The 14,209-nt window shown below is 41.2% G+C and overlaps 1 protein-coding gene across 5 annotated transcripts in view; it reads left to right on the top strand.

The window, feature by feature from the left end:
* The window catches only part of BTBD7 (BTB domain containing 7), a 55,018-nt gene extending 40,946 nt beyond the window's left edge, over positions 1 to 14,072 (top strand). For 4 of the 5 annotated variants that reach the window (XM_080396238.1, XM_080396239.1, XM_080396241.1 and 1 more), the window contains 6 exons: positions 200 to 343; positions 578 to 691; positions 2,221 to 2,410; positions 5,303 to 5,481; positions 6,200 to 6,628; positions 9,101 to 14,072. In XM_080396238.1, coding sequence (XP_080252364.1) covers positions 200 to 343; positions 578 to 691; positions 2,221 to 2,410; positions 5,303 to 5,481; positions 6,200 to 6,628; positions 9,101 to 9,913 — 1,869 coding nt within the window. In that variant the 3' untranslated portion in view covers positions 9,914 to 14,072. The remainder of the gene's footprint in view (positions 1 to 199; positions 344 to 577; positions 692 to 2,220; positions 2,411 to 5,302; positions 5,482 to 6,199; positions 6,629 to 9,100) is intronic. The other variant, XM_080396242.1, reaches the window with a different exon arrangement.
* Positions 14,073 to 14,209: the final 137 nt, after the last annotated feature.

Raw genomic sequence — 14,209 nt, 5'->3', positions numbered from 1 at the left:
TTAATGGTTAGCTCCTAAAATGTTACTTCTGAGTAATATGTGTGTAACTTCCTGGTTAAGTTTTCTGTTTTTTTAAATCTATCAGAAGGCTAAAGAAAAATCAGTGGTATAAGGATTCAGTGTAAGAAATGCAATTCATGCAAGTGTTCCCCATATTTTTATTTAAAAAAAACGTAAAACTCTTTCTTAATTCTTGAAGATGAAGAGAAGCCTGATTAGTACTCCTCCTTCAGACATGCTACCAACATCAGAAGGTGGAAAGTCAAATGCCTGGCTGCGGCAAAAAAATGCTGGAATATATGTACGGCCAAGACTGTTCTCGCCCTATGTGGAGGAGGCTAAGGTAATAATAATTAACAACACTTGATTATTGTTAAATTGGAGTCAGCAGGGGGTTCTGTAAACAGGGAAAGATTTTGGTATGTTTTGTCTTTCTTTGCATGTACTGGCCTAAAATACTAACATTTTCAATTTAACAAGACTTACAAGATTGATCATCAGGCTCAAGTCTCTAGAACTGGTCAGAAAAATTTCAACAAAATTTTTTTTTGTCGAAATTGAAATGTTTGCGAGACAGATCTTGATGAAATTCCACCGGAAACAAAGCAGCGTTCTGAGGGAAACCTCCCTGGTTTCCAGCCAGTTTGCCGGCCCAGCTCCTCGGCAGCACTCCTGGCAGGCGGATGGCAAGGTGAGAGCCTGAGAGTCCCAGTTTGCAGCTAGTCAGCAACCTTGGTGCCAGGTCTTTCAGGCTCCCCAGCTCCCACCAGAGCTGGGTAGAGAACTACTATTCCACTCGGCAGAGGACTCTGATGCTTCATCTTCTTGTTTGAATCAAACAGAACCAAAATTCTTTCGATCCTCCGCAAAATGGAATAAGTATCTTGTATCCCAGTTTGACTGAAGTCCTCTGTGTCCACTCAGGCAGTAGCTTCCCTATTGAATATCTTGCATGAGGACTGCCAAACGGAAGATCTTGCAGCATCTCTGATGGTGACGTTTGGTGACAGGGTGGAGATGGCTCTGTGTGAGGCTGAAACGTGCCATATTGTGTTTGACAGAATGGGAGCCTTGTGGTTCGCTAACTAATGCGCTGCCACTTAAGGCAACTCCGATGAGCCGATAGCTCGTGAGCCCCAGCAGTGCAGGTGACGGCAGAGTAAGAGGATTAGGTGAAGCTGTGCACATCCACACTGTCTGCAAACTCTGAACACTGCTCTCCTGAATTCAGAGCTTTTTCCCTGTGCCTAAGAAAGAAAATTATTTTCTAAGGGTGTGAGTTGTTGTTGACATCCTCTTTGAGGGGAGTGGAGAAACAAAACTACTTTGAATTTTTGGGCACAAAGGTTAGGGAACACCAGGTGGCACTCAAGTAGCAAAGGAAGGCTAGCCAGTTAAAATTTTATCTTTGTATCTTGGATAGTTAAAACTAACAAAAATACGTTAAAGAACATGTAAGAAAAGGTTTGACTGTCTTAGTTTTCAGGTATATAGTATGGAAGTGCTTTAGTAGTTACCCTAAATCAAAAAGTGCATTCTAAATTTTTTTCCCCTCTGTCAGGAATCATTTCTGTTAGTTTCATGTTATGCTGTTAATGTTTTTGAAAACATCATTAGCTGTTTAACCTTAGAGGAAGGACTGTCATACTTACTATCTGGTAACTATACTCCTATTCACAGTTTAATTATTGTGAAATGAAAAATTATGGAAGAGTGATTTCTGATATTATTTTTTTTACTCTTTTACATTTTAGCCTCCCATTTTTTTGATATAAATCCATTTAACATTCAATGAAAATCTTTAAAGGGTATGCATAAATCCCTTTCTATTCATTAAGATGTCTGAGGGAAAACCACTTCATTTTCAGACTAGTGCCGCCTCAGCGGCGTGGAGAGTTGAGACCTATAGGCAGTAATTGTGTGAGACGGAGTCCAGAGGGTCTAGCCTTGAGAAGGTTACTCCTAATCTGACGGGTACAAAATAAACAAAGCAACCTTCCCAAACTTTATTCACCTGTCTGCTCTTAGCTCTGAAACTCAACTCTGATCATGACTGGAAAATGGAATAGAAAATGCGGAGGAAAATTCCAGGTCCCAAACAGTATCTGCAAAGTTACGGCTTAGACATTGCTAGACTTGTGGCCTCGGGACTGTTTGCAGCAGGTCCTGGTGGGTGTGCGCGCTGTGCCTTCATGAGGGCTCTAATGGCTGTCGTTGCAGTCGGTACTGGATGAGATGATGGTGGAACAAACTGATCTCGTTCGTTTGCGGATGGTCCGAATGTCCAATGTGCCCGACACCCTTTACATGGTAAACAACGCGGTGCCGCAGTGCTGTCATATGATTACCCACCAGCAAGTTAGCACTAACCAGTCCAGTCCTCCTTCAGTTATAGCCAATGAGATCCCAGGTAAGGCTCCTAGATGGCTTGCAATGCCAGTTGCTCCCGTGTGGATGCGTGGGGGTTTGGGGTCAGGGAGGGTGAATGTGAATTACTGAGTGGTATGATTTCCTCAGAACTGCACTGTTTGGGTTTCTTCCCACCCAACAGTAGTCCCTTTTGCTTTTGTCTACTCTGAAGACGTTATATTTGGATGGCATAGTAGGCAGTTAGAAAACAAACTACGGGAGGGGGTAGTATTTTAACCTGCTTCAGATCAGCAATTTGAAAAACCTTGCACTGGTTAAACTTACTGTAGAACGCTTGCCGGAGTCTGGTGCTCCGTTCTGAGAGCAGTTCTCGGTTTTCTACAACCAGTCACCCAAGATGGGTAAGATCTGAAAGGCTGGAAAATAGCAAAACACTGATTTCTTTTAAAAACAAAAAGTAGGGGAATATAACTTGTAGGGCAGTCAGCTCAACTCAGTTTTCCAGAAAAATACTGGAAGTAGTCACTCAAAATAGATATTTTCAGTTCACCAAATGCGCTTTAGCTTTGAATTCAAACCAACTTCATTCCTTGTGTGTCAGAGTAAGTTTTTATAGGTGGAAGTAGATATGGTCTCTCTTGACTACAGGATACTTGGTGTGACATTTGCTATAGGCAAGCCAGGGAAATAAAAAACTACTGTAATATATTTTGTCACTTATGTGTTTGATCTTTTGGTGTCAAACTGGAAGAATGTATCTGGTGGGATTCCAAAAGCATCGAGCTCTTCCTCCCTGCTCCTTTTCCCTGTCCGATTAATACTTGGCTTGCAGAGATAATACACTGGCAAAACTTGCAGCTGATGACAAGTTGGGAGAGCCAGTGGATGTTTTGGAGGCCAGGATTAGATAGCTAAATGACCAAGATTAAATTTAAATACAGTGAAGAAAGTCGGAAACGTTGTGCAGATGGAAGTGTAGCCAGCTCTGTGCATACACAGCTGTGGCTGAGGGAAGCTCTGTGGAGAAAAGGCTGAAAGTCAACATAACACAATTCCATAAAGAGCAACCATCATGCTAAAATACAAAAAAAACCTGTGCCACAAGCCTTGTGAAGTAATCGGTCTTGGATGGAGCGCTGTGTTCAGCCCTTTTAAATTGCCATACTGGGTCAGGTCAAGGAGGTCCCGATAACCTCCTGCTTTACTGAGTTCTGTAATTGAGCAAAGGAATTATTTTGCCAGTGCCTTGTGCTAGAAGCCCAATTAATTTGAGGAGATTCAGCCATATACCAAACCTTAACTGGTATGGGAATCCATCCCAAAGCATAGGTGGAGCCCAGGAACTGCTGGAGGGAGAGCTAGGCGACATTGCCCCTGCGCCCCGTAGGTTAGGCTCTTGGAACAGGGGTGCTTACAGCTTAGGTGTCCTGCATCTGTTCACTGCCTGTGGACTATATTTGCGTAAATGCTGTCGGCAGCGTGTCTTTGTGCTGCTCTTGCAACACTATTGTAAGCTGAGTTCAGCCTCTGCTGAAGTCTGCTCTACTTCGAGGCCAGGTTCTGTGGGTAATTGGGTTTTTTAAGCATTTTCTGGTTTTGGTTTGAATAAGAAATCATGCAACTGACTTGAGAGAATTTTATTGGTTTTATATATGTAATCTCTCTTCCATGTGTCTCACATGAGTGATAGTAAAAAAACAGAAATAAACCTGTGTTTGAGAAGACAATGCTTTTTCATTAAAAAACTTAGATCTTTTTTTTGGAGACTGCTTCAAACTTCTTTTTTTCAGTGTTAGCAAAATGCTGGTTGTAGCTAAACGTCTGACTGCTAAATCAGGATTTTTCAAACAACTGAGGTGTGTGGAGGGTAGTGTGGAGGACTTATTTCCAAGCCTTGAACTCTGGATAGGGTTGTTCCCCCCCCAGTAAAAGAACTCAGTTTGTAGGGGGGATATTTTGCACTACTTATAATTATTCTTCATGTACCAATGTAAACTTTGTGAAATTGGGACCGGTTGTAGTTGCATGGTGTTGGGTTTTCTCCTTCTCTTTAACGAATGTATTTTCACATTGTTCTTGCTGTCTGATCCATTTAACTTCCATGAGCTTTCATTACGGACATGTGGTCATGGTAATATGTTACACTTGTAAAGTGTAAAAAAAACACTAAAAAAGGATCAGATGCCAGGACTCAGGTATTCAGAGATCTGGATTTGTCTTCTCTCATGATACGTGCATTTTCCTGAGGACAGAAAGACCACAAAGAAATATCATTCATCATCAAATAGCAGCAAGAAGTGACATGAGGAAGTTTTGCAACAGGATGAATACCCCAAATTATACATTATTTCCTTTTGGAAAGCTTTTTTTAAAAAATTATTTCAATATGGCAGCATAAACCAACGTAATTTTAACAGGTTTATGTTGGCTTAAAGTTTGTGTAATTTTTTTTTTAGAATGCTCTTTCTGTATTTATATACTGGTATTATGGTCTTGTGATTATAGAATTCCACAAGAAGTATGCCAAAAAAATCAATGAATTCTTGGCACACAGAATTCATAAGGGAACATTCTGTTTTATTTAAGATATCCTGTCCCTACCTCATATCATTACATTCCTGCATCATGAAGGGTTTACAAAGAAGGCTGTATTTGCAGCTTATTCTAGCAGAAGCTGGAAAAATGATATATGCGTTTACCATTTGTATGATATGTTATCCCATGTGGCTTAATGATGCTCCAAGGAATATGTGTAAGTTGAACTGCTCTTGGCATAATGCTTTTTAAAAAAAAAAATAATAATAAAAAAATCAGCCTGATGTTAGATTTTTTTTTCTTTCAGAGTGAAATCTAACTATTGCAATCAAATTTACTGTCTCACCTTTCCAAAAGTAATCTCTGTTATCCCCATTCCATTCTGTTATCCCTCCAGTTCCTAATCTCCTTGTTGTAAAAGAGATGATCAAACGGCTGCAGGAGCTGCGTCATACAGAGCAGGTGCAGAGAGCATATGCTCTTAATTGTGGAGAAGGCGCCACAGTCAGTTATGAGATTCAGATTCGTGTGCTGCGGGAATTCGGACTTTCTGATGCTGCTGCTGAACTTCTGCAGGTATGAAAAATTGCTCTGTAAGACCATAGATGCTTTGATACTGTTCTGCTTTTGAATTGACTTGAATGTGTAACTGCAGTGAGAGAACCACTTTGTATGTGCACATGCAGGCACAAAAATGCTTTGACATGCCTGCATAACTTCAGAACTGTCCAGGTGCAAATCACAGTGAGACTGTTGTGTTTAATTTATGTGATTTTAATAAATGTGTAAGGGCAGTGTATAAATATTTTTCTCAAGAGCTGTCTCCATTCAGGGTGCTACTACTGCCACAGATTTTGGAGGCAAAAAAAAAAACCTCCAAAGGGGCAGTTGATGAGAATAGTCAAACCATAACTAGAAATTTAGATTGTGATTTATTCTTGAATCAGAGGAGAAAGGGTCCTAACTAATACAGTAGATCTGCATAGTACATATCGGGACTGGGAATTTGGAAATCCCATTTCTGTTTGTACGCTGTTAAAGCAAATGCATTTGTTGGTAAACTTAGTCACACAGAATCTGATGCTTCTTTTCTTGTTTTAAAAAAATATATTTAAAAAAATCTTTATTCAGTGACAGCTGTAACCACCACAAGTGGTGGTGAGGCTTTAGATGGCCCAACTAGCCTGTTAGAGGACGGTCAGATTTCTAGTTCCATTGTGTGTTAGTTTAGGAGATTTTTCTAGATGACTTTGTACTTTGTTTTGTTATATGCTGAGGTTTTTTTCCTTTGCAGAATCCTCACAAATTCTTTCCTGATGAGCGATTTGGGGACGAAAGCCCACTCCTGACAATGAGACAGTCTGGACGATGTCGCATTAACAGCACTCCCACTGCAGAAACCATGTTTACAGAACTAGACTCTTTTGTGGCCTTTCATCCACCATTGCCCCCTCCTCCACCTCCATACCACCCACCAGCAACTCCTATTCATAACCAATTCAAAGTGGGCTGGAAACAAAGGGTGCCAAGTCAACATCCCTCCCGTTCCTTTTCTTACCCGTGTAATCACTCACTGTTCCACTCCCGAACCGCTCCCAAAGCTGCACCGCCTGTCTACTTGCCCAGTGTTAAAGCAGCACCTCCTGATTGCACTAATACTACGGGTCTGGGGAGACAAACGGTGGCTGTAGCAGCGGCAGTGATGGCAGCTGAGAAGCAAGTAGTAAGTATTATGACTTCTCCTCCCTATCCCTGGCCACTCAGAGTGGCTTATAGAGAGGAGCTAGAGAGAATCTACTTGATTCCAACGAAGTAACTTGGCTTTGTCAAATAAAAGAGCATCGTTGTTGGTTAGGAGAAGAATTAACTACCAAACTGGCTGTCAGCATTCTGCATTCCTAAGCCCTGGGAGAATGAATGTTGCAGAGGCAGGAGCGTTTTGGAGGGGCACGTGGGACTAATGAATCTTCTGAAATAATGTAGGCTGTTCTACATTAAAACAAAGCATAAGTTGTGTGGACTGCATGCTATAATTCATGGGTAGAAATAGCGATGATAGCCTGGATATTCACAGGTAAGCAGTCCTGATGTAAACAGATGTATATAAAGGTGTTTTGCTGATTGACTGGATACCAAGCAAAAATGAATTCCAAATCAAATGTAAGAATAAATGCAGTTTATTATATTACACTATAAAGGAAAAATAGTATGCAATATGATAAAAGGAAACTAGTAGTTATTATGCACAATATGATAAAAGAGCAATAGAAGTGAAGCATCTGATCATTACTGCAAAGCGTTACAGAGACTAAGGAAAGGAAACATCACCAACTACCACCTTAACATCATCCAGGCCCACACTTTGACTGGGAATCCCCATTGCAGCCAGCACCAGGAGTCTCTCAGTAACTGGGAAAATTCTTACACAATGCATCCACCCATAGGTGAGGCTTCTGGCCCAGTCCCGGAGCTTGCCCGCCTTTATACTCAGTGAAAAACAAACATAGTTTACACACCTACTGTATGCAAACTTTTTTAAGTTTAGGTGAAGTGCAGGTGTGCACTATCTCATTATTCATAAGATTCACACGTGTCAGGGATGTTGGCCAGACACCCGAGCATGGTGGAATTACTGTCATGACATAGCTGCACACAGCATTTATTGGCTGGATGTTCCTGCTCATGTCTTGCTTGTTCAGGAGCTCAAGACAAACACCACCTGCTCATTAAGGTTGTCCTTGAGCTCCCTAAGCTCACTGTCCAAGTTAAGCAATCCCTAATTAAAGACAAAGGCTTTTTCATAAGCAGTAATCAATTTAGTAAATTTTCATCACAAAAGGGAGCCTATGGAGAATGTGAAGGCCTTTGGCAGGCAGAAATTGTAAATACAAAGAGGCTCATTACAGCACTTAGGCAGTCATCATAGTTGCTGAACTACAATATGATGCAATAAAAACAATGAACTTATAATGTACTGGATAAAGACATAGCTTTGTGAAGTACATGAAATGCTAAACAAAGATTTTGTTATTTTATTTCTGCAGTGAAAAAACTGTTTCAGTACACAGTTGTCCTAGTGAAAACCTGCTCTTTGGATGCAGATTTGATCTGGAATTCTGAATGGAAAACATGGATATTCTTTTTCTTTAGCAGTTGTCCTAAACATGTTGTACTCCTTTTTATATTTTAGGTTAAAAGATTTAACTTCTAACCTAAAATGAAACCTAAAGTTTTAAAAGATTAGGTTAAAAGATATAAATCAGAATTATTTGCCCTTGCTTATTCTAGAGTGGAGTTTGTAGCGTGTCTGTCTCTGGATCAATACTGACTTCACTAAGGAAACTGTACAGTGATCTTCACATTAGAAATGTTTCTGCTAGAATGTTTCTGTAAAAAAAATAATCAAGGAGAAGCTTAGACTTTATATGGATGATATTTTTCTTCTGTATTCTTCAATTTGTGAGCTACTAGTAACGAATGATTACTAAAATCGCTTTCATTAGAAATAAGTGCAAGTAGAAATTTTAACTCTTCTGTCTGGAAGACTGAAACGTGCCTGTCATATTGCAGGACTGCTTATAGGTGTAGGCGAGAATGCCATGCAGCAGCTTCCGTGCGCTCTGAGGATCTAGTCAGCACTGTAACTGATGCCCCCCCACAAGCCCTGAGGCTGTCACGCATACACACACACACACACACACACACACACACGTGCCTGCTGTTAACTTACTTAAAAATACGAAATGCAAGGAGAAGGGTTGCGTCTATAGTGATGAAGTACATGTTTTGTGGCTTCCCTGCGCTGGAACTCTGTGCTGTAACAAACCATTTGTTAGGTTCTGCACGGAGTACCTTATTTAGTTTGATACTTGCGGGTGGCTTACAGCTGGCTTACCTTTTCAGGGTTTAACAGTACATTGCCATTTACTGCGTGTTCAAGACAAGATGTGTTTAAGAAGGAGCTGTTATTGTGGACAACAGCTTCGTGAATGAAAGAAATAGTATTAAGCTAGCAGGAAGGTGGAGGTTGGAGGATGCATGTGTTCTTTAAACAGCGTAGGAAACTTGCAGGTTGAAGTTGGTCTAGGCAAAGTAGATTAGGAGAATGTCGGTTTGAATTACAGAAACTATCCTAAATAAGATTTGTGTTTAGCTTTTGCTGTCTTTCCATGGAACAATTTATTTTCTCTTGCAGTGTACTCAGCCCTTGCTAAATGAACTGATGCCAGATATCGCAATGGGTGTGTCAGCAATGTCTTTAAAAGACAGAAGATTGCCAGAGCTCACTGTCGACACAGAATTAAGCCAGACGGTTACAGAGGTAGGGCCCGGCCCACCCCAGCACATTTCATGTATTCAGAACAGACACATGCCCACTTCTCGAAAGAAACATGCAATAGAGCAAAAAATAGATGCTCGAGAAAATCAGCAGGAATATCCCGACTTCTATGACTTCTCTAATGCTGCATGCAGACCCTCCACTCCAGCACCCAACAGGCACAGTCCTTCGCCTTCACAAGGCATATATTTTGGCCCAGATCTGTATAGCCACAAGGCATCACCAAGTGGCTTAAAGTCAGCCTATCTGCCCTCCCAGATATCTCCTAAAAAGCAAGAGGATTCTAGGAGGGAATACCTGCTCTCCCAGGATGGGCATCAACATAGACAAAAGAATGAGCCAATACACCTCGATGTCTTAGAACAACCTCCCCAGCGACTGGACTTGGCATTGGCTGCCCAGGAAAATGCTGGGAATGGCCCAGTTCACATCAGGGGAAGAACAAAAATGGAAACAGATTTAACCTATGGGCTGACCTCCAACAGACCTTCGCTCTCTGCATACGCCTCTGAAACGCAAGAAGAGAGACCCAGTAGGAGACTGGTGGATGATGAGCCTTTGGAACATGGAGCACAGAGAAATGCAGATTTGGAAAGGGAAGATGCAGTAAGCAGAGGAAGGAGGTCTCCGAACAAACCAGACTTCCTGTATAAAAAATCCGCCCTATGAAAGCAACCTCCACTATTTCTCTGTGCCTAAGAGTCGTAAACATCCCATTCTTTGCAGCTTTTGGCCTGACTTCTGTCAGACAAATTCATTCATGCCAGCAGATTAATTCATCTTCACTCACTTCTTTTGTACATACATTGCTTCATTAGAGACAGCATGTTATCTGTTTGTAATGCTGCTTCTGGTTTTAATTTGTGGGAATTTTTTTGGAGCAAATTTAATTAAGCCTTTTAAAAAAAAAGCTGGTACCTTTTTTCTACAACCTAGTAGCCTTTTGCACCTGTACATCTATTTTAGTGTATTAGTTTTGTACTAATATGTTAAACTTTATTGTCACATTTAAAGGAGTGTATTTTCATACTTTTGCATTTTCCCTTTCACCTACCAATTCCCTATGTGCATTGGGTTGCACATTATGAAATGTATTTTCTTATGAGATAGTAACAATACGTTTATTTTTTAATTATAGGAATTCCAAAGAACAGCACATCAAAATACTACATTTTTAGTTAGACTTTTTTGTTAGTTTGTTTAGATCTAAAATCTTCCTGATTTTTACAACTATGGCAAGAATCCAGTCTAACGTTTTGTTTGAAAAGTTCTGGCAGCTGGTCTTCCCCTTATGTAGCAAGCCCACTTCAAGAATTATATTTGGGTTTTTAAGTGTCCAGGGGGATATTCAGGAGTCCAGATCCCAGTGAAATTGACTGGGATCTGACAGTCTGATCTCTGTTCAGCTGTGACCATGGAGAACTCCCATGATCACACAGAAGCACTTATTAGACAGACTAGCATTCTTCACTTGCCCATACAGAAATCAATCTAGAAATACTCTAAAAATAATAGTAATAACTTGTTCTTCCAGCTACCCACATGTGGGGGTAAGTGAAGACCAGAGCTGAGGATTCATGCTAAATCCTGGAGTGTCAAGAAGATGAGGCATGGTATTTTTGCTGTTGCCTGAATGGTAACCCTCCACTTGAGAGGGTTCCCTCTCCAACGGAGATGCCAAGGTGACTGCTCATTGCCTTGCTTTCTCCTGCCTGCCATTAAAAAAGGGCTTCACTCTTAGTGACGTTGTCCGGTGTTTCTTACCTGATCTGAAGTGTTGGTGACTTCGTAATTGCAGCTGTTCTGTGAACAAAATCAAAGGAAGGAGTAACTGCTCTAGCATCATGGAATGTGCGAAGCTTTAGCACTCTTGAATTACACTTCCCTTTCCCGACTGCTTTTTTAAAACACGGAAATAAGGTTCGTCTATTAGTGTGATGTGGAGAAGGGATGATAGTGATCTGGGCTGGCTCCCTACCACTGGGTTGCAGTTAAGCAATGCACTGGGTGTTAATGGTTGTAATTAAGTGCATCCTTAATACTTGCCATGCAGCTTTTACTACAGATTCATTGCATTTAGGGTAGGGATCTGATGCTGCTGCAGTGTAGTGATAAAGGCCTGTTTTGGTTTTATTTTTCAAATGCAGTTTCCAGAATGAAGGATTTCCCTGCAGTAGAAAACTTTAATCCCAAGTGTGACCTAAGGACTGCTTGGAGGTTATGCGGAGTTGTTTCCTGCAGTTCAAAATGCTTAATACTATTTGAACAGAAATTTTGCAGCTTTACTTTTAGTTTTTAGGTAATGGCAGATTCTTACCTAACCTGTTTCATTAAAGTATGCAAGGCCTGGTAACACCACCACAATGTTATTGATAAATATGGAATACTGCCTTTCCAAATTACCAGATAGTTTCTCGATAAATGAAGATATGGGTGTTTGAACCAATAAATCCTAATGTCACCTTCATCCACGTCTATAGGCCTCCTGAGCCTGTGTAAGCTCTGCAGGCACTCCTTTTGAGGTGCAGCCGTGGAAGGCGTGGAGGATTGGAGGAGAATCTTAGCTGAAGTGTGCCAGTGATGTATGTGTCTTGGGGGGGGGGGGGGGAGGGTGGGGAGACGGTTTTGTTGGGGTTTTTTCCCCTCTGTCAGCCTTTTCAATCTGGTTGGTGTATTGTGTTGGGGTTTTTTTTGACCACAGTGAAGATGCTTGGTGGTCATGGCCTCGTCACCGATCTGTAGTATTTCCGTGGGACTGCAGTGTAGAGCGGTGGTAAAGGCAAGAAGGTGCTGGGGTGGGGGCGGTGCTGCTGTGGGTTAGGGGCCGAGGCTCCCTGGGATTCTGCTGGAGGTTTGGGCAGGGTGCTGTCGGGCGGCATAGCTCCAACCGGTTACTTGGGTCTCATGCTCCACCAGCACTAGAAGCATTAACTTTCATCACACACAAAAACCCTGAAACTGCCCGCCCTTGCATCATATGTATGTTGGTAGCTTAATTACTAAAAAGTCATAGCTGTCCTCAGAAGACTTGCTATTCTGAATAATTTATTTTTACTGAAAATCGATAGATGTTACTTCGAGAAAACTATTTTAGTTACCGTAGTTTGATGCGGCACTGTGTGCCGGAACAGAGATGGGGCTGAAATCTACAGCTGTAACTTTTAAGCTTGAAACTTGTGGGGACGTGCCTGATGAAGACAGAAGTTTTGAGGTTGCGGCTTGAGGGAAATAGCGAAATGCTTTGGTTTTGGAATAAGCTGGTGAGGAATGCCTCTGGGGAACGCGTCTGCATTTCAGAATACAAAACTGCTTCTGAAGACTCAGAAACTGAGCAGTATTAAAAAGAGAATAGAGTGTTTAAAAGTAGGTGCAAAATAAAAGTCCTTCAGAGGCCACAAAGACAATCAGGCTGTATAGACAATCTGTGTTTTCACTTGTATATTTTGAGTGGGGAAGAAGAAAGCAGCTAATGGCAGCCGATTTGAAGTGGAAAAGAAGGATTGGTCAAGTTACTGGAACTGTATTTTTGTACTCCAGCGTAGGATTTCCTACTTAGTTGGCTGTGCAGAGGGAGGGGAGGGAGACCATCTTTATTCTTCATGGAAGCATTATTCAGAACTAGTGTTCATACTGCATCTCTCTCACAGAACACATGTACCTGTGCTACCTGCTACTTCTTGTTCTCTGTCTACTGAAACTTTGGTGCAGAAGCTCCTTGTTTACATGAAGCACTTTCTGATTAGGCTGGAAATTAACATCTTTTCCTCCTTTGAATTTGATGGAGATAACATTACTGACTGTATTTTTCTTGAGGATAGAGGTGTGAACATTAAGTTTTTTTGAATGAGGAAGATTCATGCTCCTTCTGTTAGAGCTCAAGACTTTCATTTGGTGGGCAACATGCAAAAACTTATTCCCCTTTCCCTGACGCCCTCCTCTTTTCCTTAATATATGAATGAATAACTTAATTCCTGAAACAGATTCTTCATTTGAAATGTTTTGTTGTTCCACGGAGTTACTGTAGTTGTGTATTAATAACTGCTGTGTTGATTGGCAGTTTCTTGTTGTATTTTTCCTGTTCTTGAGGAGTTTTGTTTCTGAAAGTTAAGGCTGTGGCCGCCTGTACTTGTAAGCCTTGGGTTTTGGTCCTGGAATGTCCCAAATGTTTGTCTTATGGGTTTCTTTGGTTGGGGTTTGGTGGGGGTTTTGGGGGGTTTGGATTGGGGGGGGTGTCGGTTTTTATTTTTGTTTGTTTGTTTTAAAGAATACTCATGCTGTTTGAGGCACTGTTCTTTTATCTAATAATTATATGCTTCTATGGCAGAGGTGGTGCTGAGCCCTGCCAACCGCAAGGAACAGCTGAGATAAAATTGTGAAACCGTATTTGGGGTTTCTGTAATTATCTGTACTGCCAGAAGGTAGCCCTGCCTTTGGCAACGTTACGGTTTTGTTTCATGTCCTTGTGTTGTTACTGGTATAAAGTCAAGTGCCTTCAATGCTAAAGGCTCAGAAAACTTTCTTAAAACTGACTTCATGTCCTATGCAAGTGTTTTTTCTACAACCTGCATAACCAGTACTTTGTAAAACTTGTTTACGCTTCAATTGTACATAGTGTTTTTTAAAAGAATAGTATTTTTATTTAGGTACCTCCAAACTTGAATTCTAGTCTTGTGTGATGCATTGTAAAACAATACATTTCTCTTTTGAGTACCATTACAGTTGTAAAAAGGTTTTCACTGGTTCTATTTTTCTACTGTTGCTGAGAAGCATGTAACACTGACTTTATCCTACGTATAGTTGGCATTTCAAATAAATGGCTTGTATAGAATGTGCTTGTGCAACTTCTTCCAGCTGTTACCAGCCAGCTGCTGCGGTGCTGCCTGCTGACCTACTGGCTGAACTGGCTGTGCTGTCATTATTCCAAACTTGCTGTGACTGATGAGCCGGGGGGAAAGGAGGAGTTCA

The sequence above is a fragment of the Falco punctatus genome (assembly GCF_963210335.1).
Source record: "Falco punctatus genome assembly, chromosome: 7".
Taxonomy (NCBI): Eukaryota; Metazoa; Chordata; class Aves; order Falconiformes; family Falconidae; genus Falco; species Falco punctatus.
Note: the sequence above shows the minus strand (reverse complement) of the source record. Positions and strands in the feature narration are given on the sequence as shown.